Genomic DNA, 14088 nt, shown 5'->3' on the forward strand with positions numbered 1-14088 from the left:
ACGTTTTATGCAGGAGTTCATTGTTAATTGTCTGGCTAGGCTGTTAATGTTTGTGTCTCTTCTGTATGGTTGCAGAGGGGCTTCACTGAACTTGGGGAGGGGTAGAAGGTTTATGGAGATGAGAATGAGCAAATGGTACAATATGATAGGCAGGCATATATAGAGGAGATAGGTATATTGTGATTATGTAGCTCAGAGGAGCTATCTTAGTCTGCAATGATGAAGCAGGGAAAGATTTCTGCTCCCCCTGCCAAAAAAAAAAAAAAGGCAGGAAACCAGCCAAGAGATATGCAGTCATGCTGGTTACTTAGTTCAAAAAAGGAAGATTAAGTATTTTGGTTACTGTAGTGTATATCAGCACTTGTCACAGATCAGGGCTCTTTCATGTTAGAGGCTGTAGTCAAAGAAGAAATAGGTGGATTTTTTTTTTCCCAAAGGCTTTACAAACTAAATGACAGAGATAGAAGATGAACAAGAAAGTTGCACTGGGCAGCATGACATCACTGGGGTTGCTTAGGGCAATATAATCAACAACAAATGCCTCTGAGGGTTGGTTAGTGCCATGGTCTAGTTGATTGGATAGGGCTGGGTGATGGGTTGGACTGGATGATCTTGGAGGTCTCTTCCAACCTGGTTGATTCTATGATTTAAAAGACAAGAATTTGTCAGGTGTTTGTGAAGCACCTCTGCCAGTCCTAGGGCAGCATGGGCACTTCCGTGAAGATCAAAAATGAGGAAAATGTATCCTCATATCATGGATTGTTTGGGGTCAAAAATTGACCTTTCATTATCGAGTGATGCATGCTGATTCTAAAGGAGGGAAAACAAAGGAATGATTCAAAAAGATATTAGCTGGGCAAGACTGAATTATTTGAAGCAAGTACAAGGAGGTGTTTTCACTGAGATGTGAAATGGAAACTTGTTTGCTGCTGTTGGATTGGAAAGGTTGTCCCCAACAGTTACTGAAGATTGCTTCCTTGTGAGGAGCCTAACTGACATCTATGAGAAGAGGTTTATCAAATTTATAGCCATATAATCTGACGATAATTAATACCAGATATTTTAAATCAAAATACTTACCTTGCTTAAAGCTGTGTATTACAGTAGTTTGTGCGCCATTAATGTATTTAATTAATGAAAATAAGATCTAACATCCCTCTAGTTCATTGAAGGCTGAGTAGGACATCTGGTCTATGCATGTTTTGGCACGTTGGCTTAGTCTGACGCAATGTGTCAGTAACTACTGTCTTCAGACTTTCTGACTGGTGATCCTGTGATGATCTACAGCTGATGAGATGTCTGTGTTACTGTGGTAGCATACGAATAACATGTTCAGATGTCAGACATAGAGATGCAAAATTGATGTTACTGGTTTTGCTCTTTGAGGTTTCCATGTTGTATGTACTCTGTACATGTGCTCTGAGTCACCTTTAGGACTAGCCCTCATTGGGTTCTTTACAAGTCTTAGACAAAATTCCGATAAGCTGTCCCAGTTGCACTGGATAACCCCCTTAAAGCATTCCCTTGGTTTCTGGAGGACTTCACCTGTTACAGGACTCTTTAGTTTGCTAGCAAAATATGCAGCAATGTTGTATTTTCTGTAACATTTGTAATTCATTAGCTGTTGATGGTGTGAGTACTGAGTCTTGGACTAAACAAACTTAAATTCAGTTCAGCAGAAGTGAGTCTTGTGACACTTTGGATTTTTTTCCCTAGCTTGATTTTGGAATCCATGTTGTCTTTTTGTAGGAGAAATTGTGACCTGATGGTAGAGGATTAGGAAATCCTCCCATTTACCAGACCAGCTCAGACAGTTTGAAAGTAAGATAAAGCCATATTTTACAGCAAGCTAAATTTACAAGCACATATACAAAATATATTTATATGTATTTACAATTATATACAATTTACAAATAATACAGAAATCAAATCCTCCTCCCTGGACAAAGAAAGCCCAGAAGGGGCCAATGCCACCTTCTTCTCTCCCCCCAGGTAGAAAACCAGCAAGGCCTCAGGTGTTGTCAGCAAAGTGTTAGTGCACGGTGTGGAGGAGTCAGAGAGGTGAAGGAACAGCGACAGGGCCATAGCCCAAGAGCCAAGACAGCAAAGTTGTTTATACATTGCCATTTAGTTGTTTATACATTGCCATTTTATCCCTCCTAGCAAACCAATGAATGATGTGGACAATATCATCCTCCCTTCAGGGAGCCAGGTGGGGGTTGGCCTCTTCTCCCAGGCAACCGCCAATAGAACAAGGGGGCACAGTCTCAAGTTGTGTCGGGGGAAGTATAGGCTGGATGTTAGGAGGAAGTTCTTCACAGAGAGAGTGATTGGCATTGGAATGGGCTGCCCAGGGAGGTGGTGGAGTCACCATCCCTGGAGGTGTTCAAGAAGAGACTGGATGGGGCACTTGATGCCATGGTTTAGTTGACTGGCTAGGGCTGGGTGCTAGGTTGGTCTGGATGAGCTTGGAGGTCTATTCCAACCTGATTGATTCTATGATTCATTATTCTTTTAACAACCAATGCCCTGCAATTCAGTCTTTATTCAAGAGAATGTCCAGAAAGTTCCTCTCGTTTACAGTTTGCAATCAAAATAGAGCGTTAGTGCCTAAACTGGTGCACCTGTGTGTTTCTCCTTCTCTCATGTTGCGTTCAAGTTGTGTTTTGCTTGTCTGACAAGCTATAGCTGTGTTCTATGGCATTATCTTTTTTAAAGCAGTAATAAAAAAAGAAAATTGAACACTCTAAACTTTTGGGTTTCTCTGGGGGTCACCTCCACCTCCAGAGCTAGGAAAAGAATGCAAATATTTAAGCAAAAATGTTTGTCGTCTGATAAGGAACCGTGGACTTAAGAGACAAACAGTGAAATGCAAATACTTACGCACTTCTGTGTAAGATAAGACGTTTCATTCTTGTTTCAAACAGGAGCAAGCAAACCTAAGTAGATTAAAGCGCAGGCATGAACACTGTGCATGAGAATATGCCACGGTATTCTCCTTTTTGTAAGGTGTGCACGTGTACGTGAAAGATTAGGAATTGTAATAAACAGTCTGCTGGGGAAATGGAATCATCTGACCTCTGCAGGGATTCTGCCAGTGGTGAGGCACTTAGCAATAAAAAAATATAGCCCCAGATTGCATTTCCTCTTGTTTAGAGTTCTGTACAAGACTAGTGCTAGCCAAAGTATCTGATTGATCCCAGAAATCATAAATAGTATCAACACAACACTTGTGGAAGTCAACACAAGCAGTAGTAAGAAGGTATCATTTTCATGAAAATAAATACCAGAGTTGCAAATGTCTGCAAACAATTGCATTTGTTTAGTTTCTAAGTAACATTTTTAGAATATAGTAAATAAAGCTTAAGGTAGCATAAATTTCTTTTCAGAATTAAATTCTATTTAATGTTTTACTGTTTCCCATTCAAAGTAAACTACTTCTATGAGACTACATTTCTTGTTCTGTGTCACTCTCTAAGCTTTTTGGGGATGAGGGGAGGTGTTGTTTGGGTTTTTTTGTTGGGTTTTGAGGTTTTTTTTTGAGATTTGTATTTTTATAAAACCATCAGAGATTAATAATAATTACACGGAAATAACATCCTGTGATCCTGTGAAATAAACTGAGAGAGAATAGATGTCCCCATGTATTTATTTTTGTTGGTTTTAAAAAATGTGTTTACTACTGGTAGTTGGAGTTATAATCAATACATGGGGCTGGCCATTTTAAAGTACAGACCATAACTCCCATATTAGTGTCTGAAAACGGTTAGTATGTGTACAAAGGTGGATTACTGATGTAGAAATTGTTCTCTTTTACCTCAAGACTAATTTTATTTTTCCTCTACAATTGTTCAGTAAGTACCATGTCTATAAATAGGCAAGAAAAATAGTCTTCTAGCTTAGAGTACCACTTGATTTTAGATGACTGTAACATTAAAGAGAAAATAAAACCTTGTACCTCTTGGTATAGAAAATATTTGAGCTTGTATCAGTATAGTAGATGTTAGTCTTTAGCTTATAGGATTTTGTGATTGCAAGAGTACTTACTGTATTTATTTATATCATCTTTGTGAGCCAGTCTGCTCTAAATTCTTACAGCTTTAGCAGAAATTAAGAAATAGATTAATGTTTTTTAATTTGAAGGTGATCCTTGATGGTGATTTATTTGGGATAATTCTTGTTTGAAGAATCAAAATAATAAAAAATTCAGTTATTGAGACCCAAAGTCCAAGTAGTGTTCTAACATTTCCATTTCTATTACATAGTTGCCCTTACCTGCATCGAACAACAGGAGATACAGAAAGGAAGTATCATCTGAGGTATTACAAGACTGGAACATGCATTCATGAAACAGATGCCCGGGGTCACTGTGTGAAGAATGGAATTCACTGCGCCTTTGCCCATGGCCCGCATGACCTTAGACGGCCAGTATATGATACAAGGTAGTCTGATTTGAAATTCTTGGTTCTGATCGTCAGGACGCAGCACGTGTCTGTTGTCACAGCGTACTTTGCACGAAAGCCACGCTTGTTTCTGTACCGAAACGCAAGGGCTAAATTCACTCTGCGTGATGGCAGTGGGTACAATAACACTGGGAGACACAAATACTGAGGTTTCGTAACTTGCAGTTTCAGGAGCTGTATCTGTAGTTCCTACAACTGGTGAAAGACCAGTAATGAATGCCTTGTAAACTTGCATGTGTGTTTTACATTCATAAATTTATGATTCTGTTAAGACGTCTTTCAGGTTCTCATCTTGTATGCTTGACATTTTGCCTATGGATGTTGTCTTTTTTAAATTATGTTGTGGGCTTTTTTGTGTGTAAGATGTAGGTATTCTTTTCTACCTTTGTAGTGAACAATCAAGTTATTGTCGATAGAGTGTGCTTACTGAATCTTGTAGTGGTAGGTAGGAGCTTTAGCTGTGGCCAAAGCTGAGAGATAAGTGTGTCACTGGGAGGTATGACAAGTGGTTGGAAGGGGCACTATTGCTAGAGAAAGTGGTCTGCATATGCTCGGTAGGAATGGATACCTCTAGGTATTCTGTAGCTCTACATACACTCAGCAGGAATGGGGTTTCAAAGCCTTGGAGGGTCACAAGTAGCTAGCTGTTAATGGACAGTGGAAGAGCATTCTGGGGAAGTATCGCTATATGGTTGCCCTGTTCTTATACTCTTCCCCAGGCATCTGCTATTGGCCACTGTTGGAGACAGGATTCCAGGCTAGATGAACCTTTGATCTGAGCTGGTATGGCTGCTGTCCTACATTCTTACTTCTGTTATCCCATATTCCCAACTATCTGTTGGGAGTTGCTAACTCCCCCTTTGCAATGATTTTAGTAAGGTTAGTGCCTTTTCAGTCATTTAGTATTTTTTTTAATTCTGATTTTCTACAGAATTTGCTGCCTGGTAACATACTGGTTAGTTATAGATAACCTTTCTTTCCAGATGCTGCTTCTCAAAGACATCTGTGCATTTTATTTTTCTTTTTACCTTCCCTGATTTAGCACATGCAGAATGCTGGCACATCAGTCTGAGTACACAGTGCTTAGCATCTTTATAATCTTAGCCATTGTATTGTAATGAAGAGCCACTGGACAGGAAGACTGAAACCAGGCTGCCTTCTCTAAATGTCTTTTCCTGTGTTGCATGATTGTTTATTGATTATTTGCTATATAGAGATCATCATGAGGTGCTGAAGACATTTGTGGTAGGAGTCCGTTTAATGACTTGAACCTGCAAGTAGGCTGCCTCAGATTTCTTTGGAGCCTATGAAAAGTGGTCCTGTGCCATTTCTTCTTTTGATTGCAGGCACCCAGCATGTATAAAGAAGTCTAAACTATCCAGTCATACTTTTTCTTTCATGGTCTCTTTGCTCTGTGGTGGACACAGATAGTAGGGTTTCTCAGTTTTAACTAAAGAGCAGAGCAGTGGCAGTAGAATCACCAGTGCCGACATTAGCTTTATTCCTTTTAATAGCCTTATTTGTCTATATATCCACCTTAAAGAAAGCGCTCCAGGAACCGAGTTTTTGTTGCATTGCTTGTACCTCTTCTGAATCTGTGAAAGAAATATTTTGCATGTTTGGAAGGTTTTAGACATGGCTGTGGGTATGTTTTTCTTCGTTTCCCCTTGAGATTTTTCTTTCTTGGAGGATAGTTGGGGTCTGGGAAATTTTTGACATGTAAATGATGTCATGGCTAGTTACATTAAAAATGACCATACCTTTCAAACTCCTCTTCAGAGATCCTGAGTGGGAGTGTTTTGGTATAAGAGGTAAAATCCTCGAACATTTGTGTCTGGAGAAAGTGCCAGCTGGAGGTAGAGGCCATTAATTGTCACAGAGTACTAGAGATCCACTTCTGGTATTTTATTCCTCACCTTGTTTCTCCATTGCTTCAGAGTCTGCCAAATACAATTATGTTATAGTATTACTGAACAGATATTTTGTACTGCTTTGCCATTGTAGAATCTCTGTACAGCTTAATTCTACTATAAATGGTGCAATAAAATTGTCTTACTGTTTTTTAGAATTGGTTTCTTATGGCTAATACAGTGTCTTTTAGTTTGATAGCAGTCATTGTGATCTTTCAGCAAGCTTGTGGTAGCTTACTTGAGGAGTAGTTGTAGTTTCTTGCAGAAGAGATTGTGTTTCCTTGTAATGACTGTTGTTTGTTGCTAGGTCTCCCAAATGTCTTGAGAGACTTTTCTTGTAAAATCTTACAGTGAGCCAAAGGTACTCTGGTTGCTTTTATATGATGTAGCGTTCAGTAGTTCTCAATATTTTGTGCCTTTCTTCAGTCACAACTTTGCCAAAGCACGTAGTCCTATGATATTTAATTCTCCCTTATAGAGGAGTTCTTTATTTCTGATCACATTTATTGCCTTTTCTATGTCTCTTTTTTTAGTTCTAGCATGTCCTGTGTGTCAGTGGAGTGTCAGAAATGGATAGCGTATTCAAAATGTTGTAACACCAGAATGCAGAAGAGATATGGATGGTCATTGCTGGTACAAACAGTCTCTGTACACGACACCAGCATTCCTTCATGTGTTCTCTCTGATTTGTACGGCTTGGTTATTCCTTACAGTTATTTGCCAGCTTCAGTGCAAGTAGTGGTTTGAAGTACAGCCAATTAAATTTTGTCTGCTAAGAGCTGGGTTAAACAACAAAATTTTGGTAGAGCCGGACCAAATTATATCTCTGACAGACAATTACTGTAGCTATATAGCTCAGCAATGTTATTTTCTTTTCCCCATTCCAGAGAACTTCAGGCACAGGAAACCTTACAGAATGGGCAGCTAGGATGTGGCGAGGCCATTCCTGATGGGCAACCAGGAATTTTAGCAAGCCAGGCAATGATTGAGAAGATCCTTAGTGAAGATCCAAGATGGCAGGGTAACATTGTCCTCTCTGCTTTCTCTCTTTCTTTATTGGTGTTTGATGCAGTATATTGTTCTTAAGTCTTCATCTGGGAGAATTTTGAACCCCTTTTTTAACAGACTGAAAGTTTTGGTTTATATAAGCAGTATGGCTGTGAACAAGTTTTACTGTCTGTCACATTTCTATTCAGATTGTATTTTGAAAATGTTTGGAAAATGTTTTAAAATGTCTTTTTCAATCTACTTGGTACAAGTGTTGCTAATCTCTGTCATTCTTGAAAGTCAGCAAGGGCACTATCTTGTGCTAAGGGCTGGTAATGATTAGAGTCTTCATTTTTTGAGACATATGGACTAGCTAATGGAGCATTATTCTTTACCGAGCTTAACTAACAGGAATGAAATAGGATATTAAGCATACAACTGGAGATGTATATAAAAATACAGAAATTACTTGAAAGTGTTGTATTAGATCAGGTGTTGTATTAGGAGCAGCTGTGGATCTGTTGGAGGGTAGGAGAGCCCTGCAGAGGGATCTCAACAGGCTAGATGGGTGGGCAGAGGCCATTGGGATGAGATTGAACAAGGCTAAGTGCAGAGTTCTACACTTTGCCACAACAACCCCAAGCAATGCTACAGGCTGGGGACAGATTGGTTGAGAGCAGCCAGGAAGAAACGGACCTGGGAGTGCTGGTAGATAGTAGCTGAATATGAGCCAGCAGTGTGCCCAGGTGGCCAGGCAAGCCAATGGCATCCTGGCCTGGCTCAGGAAGAGTGTGGCCAGCAGGATAAGTGTGGCCGTTTGAGCTGATCCTCTAGCTCAGACATAGGGGAGAGATGAACATTCCAGGGACAGGCCACATAAATGGCAACAATAGATAAATTAATATAATTTCATTGGAGCATCAAGAACTTAATGTCCAGAAGCACAGTTTGTTCTCCCCCTTCTCCCGCTGGCTTCGGCTGCTTCAGCTTCGCCTATCTTCCCCGGCTGCTGTTTTGGCTACTGCTGCTTCTGCTGCTTCGCCACCGCTTGATCCCTCCCCCATCTCCCTTAAGGTTATTGTATTGGTTTTTTTTCCCTTCCTTCCTTCTCTAGTTATTATCTCTCTTTACATTGTTATACTGTAAGAAAATACAATTTCATCTTTCCCTGACTTTCAAAAAAGAAGGGTTTTGTGTTGTGAATTTTCTTCCTGGGGGAGGGATCAGCCCAAACCCAGGACAACAAGGGAGGTTATTCTGCCCCTGTACTAAACACTGCTTAGGCCACACCTTGAGTGCTGTGTCCAGTTTAGGCTCAGAGAAGGGCACCAAGGCTGGTGAGGGGCCTGGAGCACAGCCCTGTGAGGAGAGGCTGAGGGAGCTGGAGGTGTGCAGCCTGGAGAAGAGGAGGCTCAGAGGTGACTTAATTACTGTCTACAACTACATGAAGGGAGGCTGTAGCCAGGTGGGGTTGGTGTCTTCTGCCAGGCACCCAGCAACAGAACAAGGGGACACAGTCTCAAGTTGTGCTGGGGGAGGTCTAGGCTGGATGTTAGGAGGAAGTTCTTCACAGAGGGAGTGATTGGCATTGGAATGGGCTGCCCAGGGAGGTGGTGGAGTTGCTGTCCCTGGAGGTGTTCAAGCAAAGCCTGAATGAGGCACTTAGTGCCATGGTCTAGTTGATTGGCTAGGATTGAGTGAGAGGTTGGACTGGATGAGCTTGGAGGTCTCTTCCAGCCTGGTTGATTCTATGATCTCTTAAAGTAAATGCTATTGCCTGAGTTTTCTGAGGACTTTCAAAGCTGATTCTCATGTTCTTGGCATAGACTTGCATATTATGTATCCAAAGATGCTAGTATCCATTGGATAGTGTTTGAGCTCTTGCCTGAGTCTGCTTTCGAAAAAGCTGGTGGGTACAATTACTTCCACAAAATTCATTTGAGAAGAGTAGCACAAGAAGAGGTAACGTGAAGATGCTGTCTCTAAGATGTCAAAAGGGGAGATGATGGTATGATACTTGTCCTCTATATAAGTTGAGTTCCTACCATGCAAGTACTACTAATGTGTAGAGCTTAATTGTCAGCTCTAGACAAAAAAAAAAAGAAAGTTTGACATTGAAAGATAGCAAAATTGACCAACTACAAGCACTTTTATTGCGTTACTTGCGTTGTGACTGGTCTATGTTGTATAATGTTGTATAGCTTCTGTCAGTCCTATAGGTAGGGTGAAACTTCCACATAGTCTCTGGGGTTTGAAAATCAGCTAACTACTGATTTCAGCCTTATTCTCCTCAGGCTTTAATGAAACTGTTGAAAGGGACTGAAGAAGGAATAGGCTCTGTGTGATAGTCCAATTAATAATCTGCTATTTGAAAGGACAGAATTAATGACTCTGAGAATGTTTGTTTGGCTAGTTTTCTACAAATCCTACAGGAGTCTTGTAGAATTGTGCAGTTCATTTTTGAGAACATCTCAGGTTTGCTGAAGTCAAGACATGTGACATTGCTCCTATTTTACATATGTCCCTTTTCCCACTATAGGAAGAATTGTGACATGATTTACCCCCCATAAACCCATGCTTTATGTTGGCAAAACTGTACCTTCTCCTTTATTTACTTGCTCCATTGTTTTTCTGATTTCTTCTATTTCTAGACAGAACCTTGTTTGTCATATCCTAGTTCCTCCTTCCTGGAGCTGAAGATGTTAGAGACAGAGGCAGTGGTAGAGAAGGAGGTATAGAATTTGTCCTGAAAGATTTTACTAGATACCCTTAACATGAGTTAATGCGAGAGCCGTTTTGGTGAAATAGACTGTCAACGCTGAAATTAAGAGATATCCAAATACGAAGTCCTCTAAGTTTTTTGTGGCTTTCTTACTAAAATGAGCAATGTCATTTCAGGCATTTGTTTTCAAAATGTTAAATGTATATAATGAGAATTTCCAGATCATTTAGCTACTGACTGATTGGTTGTGCTTTATTAATGTAGTTTTGTGTAACACTGCTAAGGAATGTAACAGCAGTAAAGATTGCTTTGCGTCTAAATGTGTTAGACTTATTTTAGAAGCACAAGAGTCCGCTTGAGTTTGTAAGAGCAGAGGGGTATGTGAATCATAGCTTTTACTTTACAAAAAGCAGTGTGATACCTAAGCTCAGTAAAGACACTCTGAATGCAAAATTAGTTGTTCATTTCTCTTAATTGTTGACCTGTTCACAGACACCAATTTTGTATTAGCTGGCTACAAGACAGAGCAGTGCACCAAGCCACCGAGACTCTGCCGCCAGGGCTATGCATGTCCACACTATCACAATAGTCGAGACAGAAGAAGAAATCCCAGAAAATTCAAATACAGGTACAGAAATACATATTAAGAGCTGACTTGGTGAGGCAGATAGTTGCTAATGGACTGGTCTGTTTGGGTTCTTCTGTAGTGAGATTGGATATTTCTAGTGGAAAAAAGCTACATCTTTCCCAGTAGCCTTGCTATTTTTGTTTTTCCTGAGGAAAAAAAAGCATCTTTTCAGAATGATCAGAGCGTGTCTTTCTTTTCTGTGAAGAACAAGAACATTTTACATAATTCTTAGCAAATTTGGAATCACTAGAGCAAACCCGTGGTATAAAAAGATCAGTTATAATGTTTGTCTTTTGTCTGGTTTTGTTCTATAATTTTATACTTCTGAGCAGTGTTTTTAGGACCAAAATTCAATGCGTCTCCCTCTTTTCATTGTTGCATTGCTGTCCATTACATTATTTTGCACCACTCTTATACATTGAGGTTTCTTCATTGTGTCTGGTGTTTTTTTGTGCAGTGATATGAGGTTTAGAATCAGTGGGCTTTGCCTAACAGTCTCAGGACTGTGAATAAATGTCATTAGTCAGAAGATTATTAGAATCTTAGTAGTCCATCTTTCTGCCAAAGAGTTTCCAAAAGGCCCCTAGAGTGTAAAATTCTGATATCTGGTGGGAAATTGTTTGAGACATCTTCTAGGAAGTAGATACAAACATGCTCTGGCATCACTTTTTCCTAGGTCCACTCCTTGTCCCAGTGTAAAACATGCAGATGAATGGGGTGAACCTTCAAGGTGTGAAAATGGGGACAGCTGTCAGTATTGTCATTCTCGTACCGAGCAGCAGTTTCACCCTGAGGTAAGAACTGTGTTTCTGCTTATTTTCAGTGATTTCAAATCTGTGATGGATTAGATTACCAGATAATGTTTGTTTATCAAAAATATATGACATTTCACTCAACACTTCTGGTCACTGAAAAATTTTCTAAGAAACAGTTATTTTTACTGCTGTGATTTCCATTGATTTTTATTGCACTGCTTAAGAAAAATTAATCCTCTGCGTTTGAGCATAAATAAATGTGTTCTCTTTTTTGCTTCTTGGGTTGGTAATGAAGTCACAGTAGTAACTGCTACTCAATCACATAAGACAAATTTCTATTTTAAGTGTGCTTAACACAGCTTTATTACAAGTAATTAAGAGAAATAGAATAGGTGGTGGTAAGAGCAGAAAACTCTCTTCTAATGACACACCAGAAAAACAAGATGATTTTAGATTCCTCTGTGGACAAAGTCTTTGCAACATTTGGATGCTAGGGAAGAGAGCAGTGCCATGCAGTCTGCTGAGATTTAATTCCTGTGTGACTCTATGAAAGTACCAGATGTGCCAGTTAATGGAAACAAACATGGTACCGAAAAGACATGTTATGGTGGAAGCCACCTGTAGAGCACTGAGTATCTGTTCTTGTTCTAGGACCTTTGAAGGGACATGAAGAATTCATAGTAGGATGTAATTTCTTGCATTAAAAATGCAATACTTAGGTATAAGCAAAGATCATTCAAGCAATTGCTGTTTATCTTCCAATTATGAAAATTATTGAAGACATCTCAAGATCACACTGGGAAAGGAATTCTTAGACTATTGACTCCATAATTGTTGCAGGCCTCATATCCCTCTCACAAGTCAACCAGCTACATCCTTATACTAAAGAGGCTTAATTTTCTCTTCTCTGGAAATGCTGCTCCAGAATTTCACTGTCCTGGTTACTAGAGATTGTACAGTCCAGATTTATTTCAGATCAACTTATTTCTGCGGCATTGTACTCTAGCCCTTTTCTGTAGGAAGGATGTCTTCCTTAGCATTGCTACTGTACTTTTATTTATGACAAAGCTATGAATGACAGTGCTAAAATAAGTTACAGGGCTGAGCTACTAATGCTACTGGTTTTGTCTGCTGCCTTCCTCCTTAATGCCATCTGTTGTCATCTCCATTAGTCAATTTAACCACAGATATGTAGCATAGGTAAGAGCTGTGTTCTTCATTGTATTAATTAGTGAATCTTACCACATCCTTTGTTGAAGTCACAGAGTCACAGAATGACCACATTTCCGTATTGCTAGTAAATGCTCAGATTTTCCAGCTGGAAGGTTTTCAGATGTTTTAGTTGTTTTGCCGTTGCATAACAAAAACATTACTGTTAACCACCCTTTTGTTTCATTTAGATTTACAAATCTACCAAGTGCAATGACATGCGCCAGACAGGCTGCTGCCCACGTGGTCCCTTCTGTGCCTTCGCACACGTGGAAAGTAAGACAGACAACTGTAATTTTGTATCAGTGCTCATGAAAATGAACCACTGTTCCTAAGCACCAGTAATGGAAGTGACTTAGCATCATTAATTGTTGGGGTCACTTGTTTTTAGAAACATATTCTGTGGTTTATGGCACTATGCACAGCTGTGGCAACTTGCCACATTCCCGTCAGATCTGCATTAGCACTAAAAGAGGAGGTGACTTGCTGTACAAATGCAGCTTATCCTTGTAACTTTCTGAGATTGATTCAACAGTTTTCTACAAACATGTTTGGCTTCTTGATATATATATATATATATATACTGAAACCTGTAGTAAACTTCTCTGGTAAAGGTTAACCAGCCTTACAAGTATTCACAGAATTAGAGCCTTAACAAACTTTTAAAGAACAAAGAGAAAATGGTCAGCTGTCCTCTTTCCTCCATAACCCATTTGTGTCTTCACTGCATTCAAACTACAGATGCAGAAAAAGGGAAGAGGGACTGGTTTTTTTTTCATGAGAGCACTTAGTACTTCAGTATGCCTCTACACAGATTAGTTCTGGTTTGGCATCGTCAGATTCTTTTTAATAGTGTTATCAACTTAGGTTACCATCACACTTTTCTGGTGCTCCAGAATGTTAATTGCTGCAACAACTATTCATGCCTGCTTTTCAGTTGTGGTGCAAGGTAGAACTTGAAACATTTCAATGTATCCAGTTTCTTACACATGATAACTCTTTTCTTTTTTGATTATGTACTTTTTGCTCTGGTAAATGATCAGTAAAACCTCATAGTTATTCTTAAGTTGTTATTTAAAAAAAATGTCTACTACTATATTACTTCTTGCTTTCTACTTCTGGAGCTGGAAGGAGGGATGACAGACACTGACAATTTTGGAGAGGTCCAAATTTCTCCACAATTCATCTTATGATTCTCTAATAAGTAAGGCCAGTCTCTGTCTAATCTGCCTGAGCAAATGTGATGTTCTGTACAACTGTTTATTGTGTTAACCTGCTGATCTAAAAGAATAGAGTTATCCTTGCTGCCCACAGATCTTCTTTCTGAGAATGGGTTACAGTCAACTTGTCTTTTACCTCCTGTGGGATGATTGATTTGCCATTTCCACATATTTCTGTCATTTATACTCAAAGA

General features: G+C 39.5%; 1 protein-coding gene across 5 annotated transcripts in view; it reads left to right on the top strand.

The window, feature by feature from the left end:
- Positions 1-14088, top strand: part of UNKL (unk like zinc finger) — a 46462-nt gene that overhangs the window by 2443 nt on the left and 29931 nt on the right. The window contains exons 3-7 of one of the 5 annotated variants that reach the window (XM_064153937.1): positions 4266-4442; positions 7261-7394; positions 10575-10710; positions 11387-11504; positions 12866-12950. In XM_064153937.1, the coding sequence (XP_064010007.1) occupies positions 4266-4442; positions 7261-7394; positions 10575-10710; positions 11387-11504; positions 12866-12950 (650 nt within the window). Of the gene's footprint in view, positions 1-4265; positions 4443-5292; positions 5343-7260; positions 7395-10574; positions 10711-11386; positions 11505-12865; positions 12951-14088 lie in introns of those variants that run through there. The other 4 variants (XM_064153938.1, XM_064153934.1, XM_064153936.1 and 1 more) reach the window with 4 other exon arrangements.

This window comes from Pogoniulus pusillus, chromosome 13 (genome assembly GCF_015220805.1).
Source record: "Pogoniulus pusillus isolate bPogPus1 chromosome 13, bPogPus1.pri, whole genome shotgun sequence".
NCBI classification, from domain to species: Eukaryota; Metazoa; Chordata; class Aves; order Piciformes; family Lybiidae; genus Pogoniulus; species Pogoniulus pusillus.